We start from the raw sequence: 12500 nt of genomic DNA on the forward strand, positions 1-12500 counted from the left end.
CTACTACAGTGGTACCTTGACTTAGAAGTGCCCCAACTTATAAGTTTTCTGAGTTACGAGCCATCGCTCGGTCGTTTTTTTGCTGGAGTAGATATGGTGGTGGTTGGAGTAGCGAGGGTGGTGGGTGTAGTAGAGATGGTGGTGGGTGGAGTAGTGAAGGTGGTGGGTGGAGTAGAGATGATGGTGGGTGGAGCAGTGAAGGTGGTGGGTGGAGTAGTGAAGGTGGTGGGTGAAGTAGAGATGGTGGTGGGTGGACTAGTGAAGGTGGTGGGTGGAGTAGAGATGGTGGTGGGTGGAGTAGAGATGGTGGTGGGTGGAGTAGTGAGGGTGGTGGGTGTAGTAGAGATGGTGGTGGGTGTAGTAGTGAGGGTGGTGGGTGTAGTAGAGATGGTGGTGGGTGTAGTAGTGAGGGTGGTGGGTGTAGTAGAGATGGTGGTGGGTGTAGTAGAGATGGTGGTGGGTGAAGTATACAATATTTCTTATTTATAAATACTTCTTTCTTATTAAAAACCTGTAACAAAAAAATTGGGGTGGTGTTTTGGGGGCTGGAATGGATTAAAGGCATTTCAATTAATTTCAATGAGGAAAACTGATTTGATATACGAGCAAATTGAGTTACGAGCTCGATCACAGAACGAATTAAACTCGTAAGTCAAGGTACCACTGTATTACTATTTTCTTATTGCAACCTCCATCACTTTTGCACTACTACTACTACGACTATATTATTATTCCTTCCTCCTGTTCTACCCCCCCTCATTTGCGCGTGTTTGTGCACGCATGCACACACACACACGTATGTGCACACATGCATGCATACACACATATGCACTCAACCCCTGCAACCACAATTAGGCGAGTACAATTAGGTGTACACGTATGTGCATGCACGCACGCAAGCACACACAAAAAAAGTTACAGATGAACTTCAGACGTGTTACTTATCAGTGTATTTTTTTTTAACCCTTTCAGGGTCCAAGGCCAAAATCTGAAGTGGTGCCCCAGTGTCCAAGAATTTAAAAAAAAAAAAAATTATTTTTTCTTATGAAATGTTAGAGAATCTTTTTGTGAAGGTAATAAAACAAAAAGTACGAAATTTGATGGAAAATTGACGAAATTATGCTCTCGCGAATTTTGATGTGTCAGCGATATTTACGAATCGGCGATTTTGCCGACTTTGACTCCCATTTTAGGCCAATTACATTATTCCAGTCGACCAAATTCTTAGCTATTTCATGATTATTGCTTCTATTCTATCGAATTAGCACAAGAAATCGCCAAGTCAACTGTTTCAACTACAAAATAAAGTGATCGGAAATTGGTAATTTGGCCAATTTAACACAAAGTTCAAAATATTCCAATTTCAAAATAGGGTCCAGAATAAACAATGTAGGTATTCCTGGCACTAAACTAACATTTCCTCTGCTCATTAGTTACATTTTGAGGCTTTACAAATAAATTCCATTTTGATTTTTTGTTCACATAATGAATTTTTATTCACACCAAAAAATAGAAGATTTACTGTTATGCAATATTGTAATAATTGTATAAATATCACATTTGTGAATGTATATTAGACGTGTGAGGTCATTTGTTTACTCTTAAACATCAGCAAAAATTTAACATTTCCACTACTTTGAGCTCAGTTTCAAGCCATTTCTAATGCTAAAACCAATCAAAATCATCTCTATTTCTGTAATGTCTTCCATTCTATCAAATGAGACCAAGAAATCGCAAATACAACTATAAAAAACATATAAAAAAACACTGCAAAGTCGCTGTTTTAATCGAAAATCACGGTCTGTTTTTTTCCCTCATTATACACAGTGTGCTGCAGGATTTGTTTTATGTGGTGCACACATACCACATAGATGTATCCTCTCATATCTAGGCCCAAATTTACCACTCACAGTTTATCAGAGTGAGCTGAGCTCATGGCATAGATCTACGGTTTGGACCCTGAACGTAAAGCCGTAGATCTACGGGACAGACCTTGAAAGGGTTAATATACATTACAAACACTTTGTGCTTTAGATTCAATGCTAAATTGTTACATCAGGGTTTCTGTTTCCATCTGAGGTGGACTCAAGAGACCATCAGTCCCTAACAGTGGGTCTCTTAATTAAAAAAAAATAGTGAAATTAAATGACTTCCCTTGTCTAGGAATATGTTCACTCTATGTGGGGAGACTTACAGGAAAAACACTAAATCATTTCATCTTGGGAGTACATCCTTAAGATTTTAACTGTAGAGTAAAGCATAAGAAACGATATTTGATACCTGCTGGTACCAATACTGACACACCCCTAACTGACTTGAAACACTGACAGTGTTTATTAGTCTTTGTACCTCTAATTTGTTGTGAATAATCATTATTGTTATCATATTCAGTACTTTGGATATTTAAACTGGTGTAATGACAACTTTTAATAGCTCATTAACATTCATTTACATAAATTTTGAGTAACTCTGGGAAATATGCTGTTGGAAACTAGAATTTTCATACACATCCTGTCAGCCAATGTTATACATGCTGGTATAACATTGTTATACATGCAGGTATAACATTGGCATCAACTACAAAAATAATTCCAAGTTATTGGTAAAGTTGCAGAATTTTTCACTAAAACTGACCCTGATGCATCTAGAAGCACTGCTCTGAAGCAACTGATGATGCCTTTTTGTTAGCTGTATAATGTACTGCAAGGTAAAACAGATCAGAGATGTAGCTTGTCAGTATTGGCATTGGTGGATATTGGCTAAGTTTCTTGGTATCAGTAACACCCTAAAATTGAGTACAGGTATTGGCAAAAATTTTCATATCATCCCATTCCTAAAATCAATGAAAGGAGACATTCTCTGGGTATCCCTTGGCTGAAGTTGTTGGGAAAAGCATGACATCAACTTCACAAGGTTTTGGGGAAATATAAAAATAATATGGTTTGCTAGAGCCAAATGTCTGATTCAAATAAATTATTTAGTTATTCACAAATAGCCTACAATTTGGAGAAACTTTAGATGATGTTCTGACCTGCCCTGGGCCATTTTCAAATTATAACCAATAATATTTAAAGACAGATAGAAACTTGGTCTAAAATTTCCTCTCCAAATTGAGGGTTAGTTGTCAACTGTTCCTGCAATGGTATTAACTTTCTTTCATCTAAACACTTATTAGCCATAGCATTGGTCTCATGGTAAAAGTACTGTATCAGGACTGGATTCAGTGTATGAAACCTCTCAGGTCCTATTCTATCATTAGAAGTGTATTAATATTGCTAATAAAAAACAATAAATGTATTCATAGATTATTTTGATTTACCTTCACCAAGGTGTAGACATAACTCTCAGGTCCTGTGAATTCGGTCGGATCTTTCACATTCACCTGAACATAAAAGTAAAGGTAGTGCCACATGTTGTGTTCACGTTTGATGTGGTCTTCAAAGTTGACAGCCTTGTTATCAAAGCTTGAGCGTGTTAATCCTGCAAAAGAGAATGAGACCTCATTTGAATAAAGGCACATTTTGATTATTCACAAGTATTATTTATAATGTATAAAATATAATAAAGTCTTATTTTCTATTATTAAATAATGAATAAGAGAATTACGTATTATATTACATATACACAAATTTCTATGGGAAGTAGAGAAAAATCCTTCCTCCATAAGCCATGTTGGGAGCAAGGGGCTAGTAATTTCTTCTGTACAAATTACTAAACGTAACAAAAAAAAAAATTTGTTTTTATTTTTAGGTCAACCTGCCTCAGTGGGATACGGTCAGTACATTGAAAAAAAAAATTCAACACACCAGCCATTTCCCACTGAAGAAGGGTAACCCAAAAAAGAAGAAATGCTTCTTTTTTACATTCAGTAATTTATACAGGAGAAGGGGTTACTAGCCCCTTGCTCCCAGAATAATAATAATGATTATAAATTGGGATTTTGTTATTTTTCAGCATGTTCTTTCAAGAAAATCACAAGCACTCACATCAAGCCACAAATGCAACGAGTGACAGTATGATCATCAGAATCATAAGCTCTAGAAAAGAGAGATACGCTTTAAAATGAAACATCAAAGCTTGAACAGATTCCCGACTTAACAGATACTTGCAACCTGAGCTCCATATGAAGACTCTCCTTATCAAGATATTTTCTGACTGCATAGAGATTACTAATATGAAAACTGCAAGAATACAGGTAGATACCCAAATTTCTCACTGATCCCTCAAGCTACAAACTGACAGTAGTACCATGAAAGGCACCAAAATCTCCAATCTGTATATTCCTCATAATCAAAATCTAACCCTCATTTAGTTTCAAATTACAATTTATCATCCAAATCTGATTTTCCAGTAACAGAGTTTTTCATCTGCCATATTTAGAATCCTGATGTAGACTTGTGGATTGTTAGCATAAAAATTATAATCAACCCCATGGGCATCCAACAGTAAGCAGAAGACACTAACATAAACAGTAAACAATACCAGTCCAAAAAAAGTCTTGAGCAGCCACAGGGCAAAGAAAATGGTTCAGATACAGAACTGCTGACCACTACTTGACAATTTCAGTCCAGTATTCCTATGGCCACACATGAAAAGATCATCTATCAGTAATCCATGATCAATGGTACCAAATGCAGCAAAGAGGTCCAACAAAATTAGCAATGGCACAAATCAGATAAATAAAATGGCCCATATGCAAATTGAGCACACAATAAAACATTACCTCACTTCAGAAAAGGAAACAGTTGATCAAAATAGTATAAGATTAGAAACAGGACAAAGATTTATACACAACTCACACGTGGAAGAATGAAACTTATGATGATGTTTCAGTCCAATTTGGACCATTAACCCTTTCAGGGTCCGTCCCGTAGATCTACGGCTTTACGTTGAGTGTCCAAACTGTAGATCTACGTCAAAATTCTAGCGCCGTCAAATTTAGCGCGAAAGCGCTCATAGGCCTACATGTGAGAGAACGGGTCTGCGCAGTGGGTGTGCACTATAAACAAAAAATCTAGGCGCCTGCATAGCATTGTGGGAACGCCGGCTCAGTCACCCTTGTTCACCATGCCTCGTCGCAAGTCAGCTCTCATTCCCCGGAAAATTGGGACTCTCCTCTTCCTATCTGATAGATCTGACACTGATGGAAGTGGAAATGAAGACGAATTCTACGGCTTTGATCAGTTAGTGACCGAAAAGAATGACCAGGATATTGATAATAGTGCAGAAAACCCTGACGATCCTCAACCTTCTACCTCTGGTGTGGGCACTCGTGACTCACGGTGGGTTGTTCCTCAATGCAAGAGAAAACTAATATTTTTGCGTGGCCAGGCCTCTGACTTCAGTAATGATGATGATAGTGACGTGGATTGTGATTTTATTGCGCTCGACGATAATTCGAGTAGTGATAGTGAGGAATCATATTCACCAGTGAAGTGTCGGTATGTTCGCCGCCGCATGCGCTCGGGTAGTGTACCCTATGCTGTGCCCAGGGGACGGAGTACATCCTGTGGCCCTACACCAGTTTTAGGTAGTGATAGTGAGGATGATGTGGCTACACTTGGCATGGATAGACCACAGGCATCAGTGGATGGTGTTAGTGGTGATGGTAGTGGCACCGCCATGCGTGACTCACCAGGCCACGCTGGGACCCACGCTGCTGACTCGTCAGTTCAAGGACAAAGCGGAGTGTCAGCCACCAGCCCACCACAACCACCCGCACAACCAGCCTATGATGTCCAGTATCCACCAGCAAACCGTATGTGGGATTGGCAGCAAAATCCCAATTTTGTTCCCAAGCCTCACCACTTTGATGACTCTCAAAGTGGAATTCTACCTACTTGTCCCCTTGGAACCACGGCCAATGAACTGGAATTCTTTGAATTATTCTTTGACCAGCCATTGATGGAAATTATTGTCAGGGAAAGTAATAAGTATTTTGAGTACACCATGGTAAATACGATCTTATCACCACAGTCAAGACTACACAGGTGGAAAGAGACGACTGTTGCAGAAATGTATTTGCTTTTTGCAACAATAATGCTTATGCCTCACGTCTATAAGCATAATATAAAAGCATACTGGTCCACAGATCAGCTAATTTCTACCCCGGTCTTCAGTGAAATCATACCAGTGAACAGGTTTATCTTACTCTTACATATGTTGCACTTCTCTGACAAAACCAGGCCTGACAGAAGTGACAGGTTATACAAGATTAGAAATGTTTTCATGTATCTCAAACAAAAGTTCAGCATATACTTTTATCCATTCAAGAATCTTGTAATTGACGAGTCTTTGATTTTGTTCAAAGGTAGACTGTCATTCAAGCAGAATATACTGAGCAAGAGGAAACGCTTTGGTATAAAACTGTTTGTACTCTGTGATTGTGACAGTGGCCTGGTGTTGGATATTGTTGTATACACGGGTAGTAAAACATTGAAAGATACCAAGATGTTATTGGGTATCTCAGGTGACATAGTGAGAAACATGATGGCACCTTATCTTGGTAAGGGGCATACATTATATACCGATAACTGGTACACAAGCCCATTACTCAGTGATTTCATGCGAGTGAACAAGACAGATGTGTGTGGCACAGTGTGTTCTAATCGTAAACATATGCCCAGGCTCAACGCAGGTGCTCGTGGTGATGACGTGCAGGTGTTTACTGCCAATGACATCATGGCATTACGGTGGCATGACAAACGAGATGTCACATTGTTGACAACCATTCACCGTAATGAAATGCAAGACAGTGGCAAAGTTGATCGAGTGACTAATGAACGTATTTGAAAACCAGTGACAGTGATTGATTATACACAAAACATGCGCTTGGTTGACAAATGTGACATGCAGATTGGTTTTGTTGACTGTGTTCGTAAGAGTTACAAGTGGTACATGAAACTTTTCTTCCATCTCATTGACATTTCAATGCTCAATGCATATAATATGTACCAAATAAAGACTGGCAACAGACCACCGTATGGTGAATTTTGTTTGTCTGTTGTCAGACAACTCATAATGAAGTACCAGGTAAGAACACCTGCTATACAACATGGTCCTCGAATTCCTCAGGATATTCCCAAGCGTTTGAGGAGGGAAGGTGATCATTTCATAATACAACTTCCTTCAACTCAGAAGAAATTTGCTCAGAAGAGATGCATCGTCTGTGCACAAACAAAACGACGGCAAGAAAGACGCAAAGACACTCGGTTTATGTGTGAGGAATGTAAGGTGCCTCTGTGCATGGTGCCTTGTTTCAAGGAGTTCCACAAGCTCCAGCAGTTCTAAAACCATGTCCAGTGATTGTAAATATGTAAATATATGATAGAACATTAGTATTATACAAGATTTGTGCATGTTTATTGTAATAAACAACAGTGGTAAACAATAATATGATAATAACTTTAGTGCGGTTATTGTGTTCAATACAGTGAGTTTATATATATACATTATATTCAGTATTGGTCTCCCAGGCCCCAAATGTTAGTAGGAATAGAAAAAAATTGGAAAAGAAAAGAAAAAACAATAAAAACCGCAAAATAATGTAATGCGCGTAAGTGGAATTCGTCGATGTTGCCGCCACCACATCATTTTTGACAAACTTCTTGGCACTGTATCTCGGTAAGTACTGATCAGAATTTTTTTTTTTGTCTTATTACCTTCACAAAAATATGCTCTTTAATTCTGTAAGAATTTTTTTTTTTTTTTTTTTTTTTTCAAAATTTCTTGGACACTGGAGCACCACTTCAAATTTTGGCCTTGGACCCTGAAGGGGTTAACCCTTTCAGGGTCTGTGCTGTAGATCTACGACTTTGAAGCCAGGGTCCAAACCGTAGTTCTATGCCATGAGCTCAGCTCACTTAGATAACCTGTGAGTGGTAAATTTGGGCCTAGATATGAGAGAGCACATCTGTGTGGTAAGTGTGCACCACATAAAACAAATCCTGCAGCACACAGTACATAATGAGAAAAAAAAAATGGCGACCGTAATTTTGGATTAAAACAGCGACTTTGTGGTGTTTTTTCATATGTTTTTTTACAGTTGTATTTGCGATTTCTTGGTCTCATTTGATAGAATGGAATACATATTACAGAAATAGAGATGATTTTTATTGGTTTTAGTACTGAAAATGGCTTGAAACCAAGCTCAAAGTAGCGGAAATGTTAAATTTTTGCCAATGTTCAAAAGTAAACAAATGTCACGAGTCTAATATGCGTCAGCTGGTGGGTCTAATATACGTTGACGAATGTGCTGATATTACTTATACAATTATTACAATATTGCATAACAGTAAATCTTCTATTTATTGGTGTGAATAAAAATTCATTATGTGAATAAAAAATCAAAATGGAATTCATTTGTGAAGTCTGAAAATGTAACTAATGAACAGAGAAAATGTTAGTTTAGTGCCTGGAATGCCTGCATTGTTTATTCTGGGCAATTTTGAAATTGGAATATTTTGAACTTTGTGTTAAATTGGCCAAATTACGACTTTCCGATCACTTTATTGGGTAGTTGAAACAGTTGACTGGGTGATTTCTTGTGCTCAACTGATAAAATAGAAGTAATACTAGCAAAATAGCTAAGAATTTGGTCGACTGGAACAATGTAAGTGGCCTAAAATGGGAATCAAAATCAGCAAAATCCCCAATGCGTACATATCGCTGACGCATCAAAATTTGCAAGAGCGTAATTTCGTCAATTTTCCATCAAATTTTGTACTCTTTGCTTTATTACTTTCAGAAAAAGATTCTCTACTATTTCACTGGAAAAAATATAAAAATTTTTGGGGGGAAAATTCTTGGACTCTGGCTGTCAATTTGAGATTTGGCCTCTGGACCCTGAAAGGGTTAACTAGCATGACTACTTAGTGGACCAAGTCAGATCGAAATGTTCTCATAAGTTTTCTTCTATTGTATTGTTCCAGTCATGGTACTGTGCCTTTTTATTCTTTAAGGACAAAGATTTGACACATTTTATAAATCAAAGGGTAAGATAGAATGGCACAAAACAAAGAAAATACAAAAATGGTAAGAGAAACACCCAGCTGCCAAAAGCTGTTGTAATATGAGTGTAGGAAAAAAAGAGAGATGAGGATATGGGTAAGAAAACTATGAGTGAAAGACAAAAACCATCTGTGAAGAAAAAAAAAGGCCAAAAATGAAAGAAAAGAACCATCAATTGAAGAAAAGAGCCATCAGTGAATGAAAAGAACCATCACTGAATGAAAAGAACCATGCATGCTTTTATGCATAGTTCTTTATTTATTTCCACACTGCAAAACCATTTGCTGCTCTACTTCCACCTTAAGTATTCTTTTTCTTCTTTCTTTCAACAAACCGGCCATATCCCGCCGAAACAGGGTGACGACCCAAAAAGAAAAACGAAAGTTTCTCTTTTTAACTTAAGTAATATATACAGAAGAAGGGGTTACTAGCCTTGCTCCCGGCATTTTAGTCGCCTCTTACGACACACATGGCTTATGGAAGAAGAATTCTATTCTACTTCCTCATTGAGATAAGAGGAAATAAACCAGAACAAGAATTAGTAAGAAAACAGAAGAAAACACAGAGGGGTGTATATGTATATGCTTGTACATGCAAGTGTAGTGTGACCTAAGTGTAAGTATGTAGAAGTAGCAAGACATACCTGAAATCTTGCATGTTTATGAGACAGAAAAAAAGACACCAGCAACCCTACCATCATGTAAAACAATTACAGGCTTCCATTTTACACTCACTTGGCAGGATTGTAGTGCCTCCCTGGGTGGTTGCTGTCTACCAACCTATTACCTATAACTGTATTAGTTGTAAGCTGTAAATAGTTCTGAGGATCATCAATCGCTTTCAACCTGGTCTTTAACCAAGCTTCAAATTTGAGTGATAATGCTACAGGAATAAGAATGATAAAAAAACAGGAAAGTAAAGACAAACATATACCAAATGTAAGTAGAAATGTGTAAAACTTTTCTGCCAACTTATGCATTCATGAGACTCCATGTGGCCCTCGGTACTAGTCTACAACATTAGAATATATATTAGTTATTACAGTGGAACCTCAAATTTCGAACGTATCGCTTATCGAACTCTTCGAAAATCAACAGCTTTTTTCGAACCAACTTTGTCCCTATTATCGAACTCGCCCCTATTTTCGAACCGCTGGGTATCGGACATGTCCGCCAGCCCGCTCTGTCCGCATCCCCACGCGGGCGCCATGAGCCAGTCTGGCTTTGTTGATGCTTGAGTGAACACTAACCTGTGCTCTCATTCAAACATTTTATACGATTAATTCATTGTGTTTAGTGCTTGTGGGACTGTGAAATAAGCTACCATGGGCCCAAAGAAACTTGCTAGTGGTGCCCTGTGGTAAAGAAAGTGAGAAACACCATAGATGTGAAGAAGGAAATAATACAGAAGTACGAGAATGGTGTGAAACGTGTTGAGCTTGCCAGGATGTATGGGAAAAACAAGTCGACCATTGCTTCTATCCTGGCAAAGAAAGAACAAATCAAGGAAGCTGATGTTGCGAAAGTTTTTTTTTTTTTTTTAACAAACCGGTTGTATCCCACCAAGGCAGGGTGGCTCAAAAAGAAAAACGAAAGTAAAGGTGTTAATATGCTAACCAAAAAAAGACCACAGACAATCGATCAGGTTGAGAAGTTGTTGCTGGTGTGGATCAAGGATAAAGAGATGGCAGGTGATAGTGTTTCAGAGACGATTATTTGTGAAAAGGCAAGGAAGTTGCATGCCGATCTGGTACAGAAAACACCTGGAACCAGTGCTGATAGTGAATTCAAGGCCAGCAGAGGCTGGTTTGACAGAATTAAGAAGTGTAGCGGCATACACAATGTTGTAAGGCATGGTGAGGAAGCCAGTTCAGACAAACGGGCAGCTGAGAAGTTTGTACAGGAGTTTAAGGTTTATGTAGACACTGAAAAATTCAAACCCCAACAAGTGTTCAATTGTGACGAAACAGGCCTGTTTTGGAAGAAAATGCCAAAGAGGACCTACATTACTCAGGACGAAAAGGCACTCCCAGGACACAAGCCAATGAAAGACAGGCTAACTCTTTTGTTCTGTGCTAATGCTAGTGGTGATTTTAAAATGAAGCCTTTACTTGTGTATCATTCAGAAAATCCCCGAGTGTTTAAGAAAAACAATGTCATAAAGAACAAGTTATGTGTCTTGTGGAAAGCAATAATAAGGCATGGGTCACAAGGCAAATTTTCAGAGAGTGGGTCCATGAAGTGTTTGGTCCCAGTGTGAGAAAATACCTCCTAGACAATAATTTGCCACTCAAGTGCTTCCTGTTAATGGACAATGCTCCTGCTCATTCTCCAAACTTAGCAGACCTCTTGTCTAGGTACTTCAGTTTTATAACAGTGAAGTTCTTGCCTCCTAACACCACTCCTCTCCTCCAGCCCATGGACCAGCAAATCATTTTTAACTTCAAAAAACTCTACACAAAAGCAGTGTTTGAAAAGTGCTTTGAAGTGACCACAGACACTAAGATGACCCTAAGAGAGTTCTGGAGGAATCACTTCAATATCTACAGCTCCATAAGCCTTATAGGTAAGGCTTGGGAGGAAGTGACTTCCAGGACTTTGAACTCTGCTTGGAGACAACTGTGGCCAGATTGTGTCCAAAAGAGGAATTTTGAAGGGTTTGAGGCTGACCCTGACCCAGCTGACCCTCTGCCTGTTGTGGACTCTATTGTGGCACTGGGGAACACCCTGGGGCTGGAGGCGAGTGGCGAGGACATGGAAGAGTTGGTGGAGGACCACAGGGAAGAGCTAACCACTGAAGAGCTGGAAGAGCTTCATCTGGAACAGTATCAGACCACAGCTCAGGAACTTGCTTCAGAGGAGGAAGAGGGAGTGGATGAGGTGTCTTCAAAAATTAAGGAGATTTGCACCAAGTGGAATGATGTCCAAATGTTTGTGGAGAAGTACCACCCTGAGCAAGCTCAAACAAGCCATCTTTGCAACAAGTTCAGTGACAAAATCATGTCCCATTTTAGGAAAGTCTTAAAGAGGCACCAGAACAGAGGACTGTGGACAGTTACTTTGTGAGACAGGGGTCCAGTGACTCTCAGGCTGGTTCTAGTGGCATTAAAAGACAGAGAAGGGAAGTAACCCCAGAGAGGGCTTTGATACCTAAAGTCCTTATGGAGGGGGATTCCCCTTCCAAACACTAACCCTAACTCCCTCTCTTCTCCTCCCTATTTTCCAGATGCCATCACCAATCTTCAATAAAGAAAAGTAAAAATGTTATTTTACATATTTTTTTTTTCAACAAATCGGCCATTTCCCACCGAGGCAGGGTGGCCCCCCCCCAAAAAAAAAAAGTTTCTCTTTCTAAATTTAGTAACGTATACAGGAGAGGGGTTACTAGCCCCTTGCTCCCGGCATTTTAGTCACCTCTTACAACACGCATGGCTTATGGAGGGAGAATTCCGTTCCACTTCCCCACGGAGATAACAGGAAATAAACAAGAAC

At 39.1% G+C, this 12500-nt stretch overlaps 1 protein-coding gene across 16 annotated transcripts in view; it reads right to left on the reverse strand.

Moving 5' to 3' along the window:
- Itpr (Inositol 1,4,5,-trisphosphate receptor) overlaps positions 1–12500 on the reverse strand; it is a 590630-nt gene that overhangs the window by 14596 nt on the left and 563534 nt on the right. For all 16 annotated transcript variants that reach the window (XM_070084086.1, XM_070084085.1, XM_070084080.1 and 13 more), the window contains one exon: positions 3320–3480. In XM_070084086.1, the coding sequence (XP_069940187.1) occupies positions 3320–3480 (161 nt within the window). The remainder of the gene's footprint in view (positions 1–3319; positions 3481–12500) is intronic.

Source organism: Cherax quadricarinatus, chromosome 11 (assembly GCF_038502225.1).
Source record: "Cherax quadricarinatus isolate ZL_2023a chromosome 11, ASM3850222v1, whole genome shotgun sequence".
NCBI lineage: Eukaryota > Metazoa > Arthropoda > Malacostraca > Decapoda > Parastacidae > Cherax > Cherax quadricarinatus.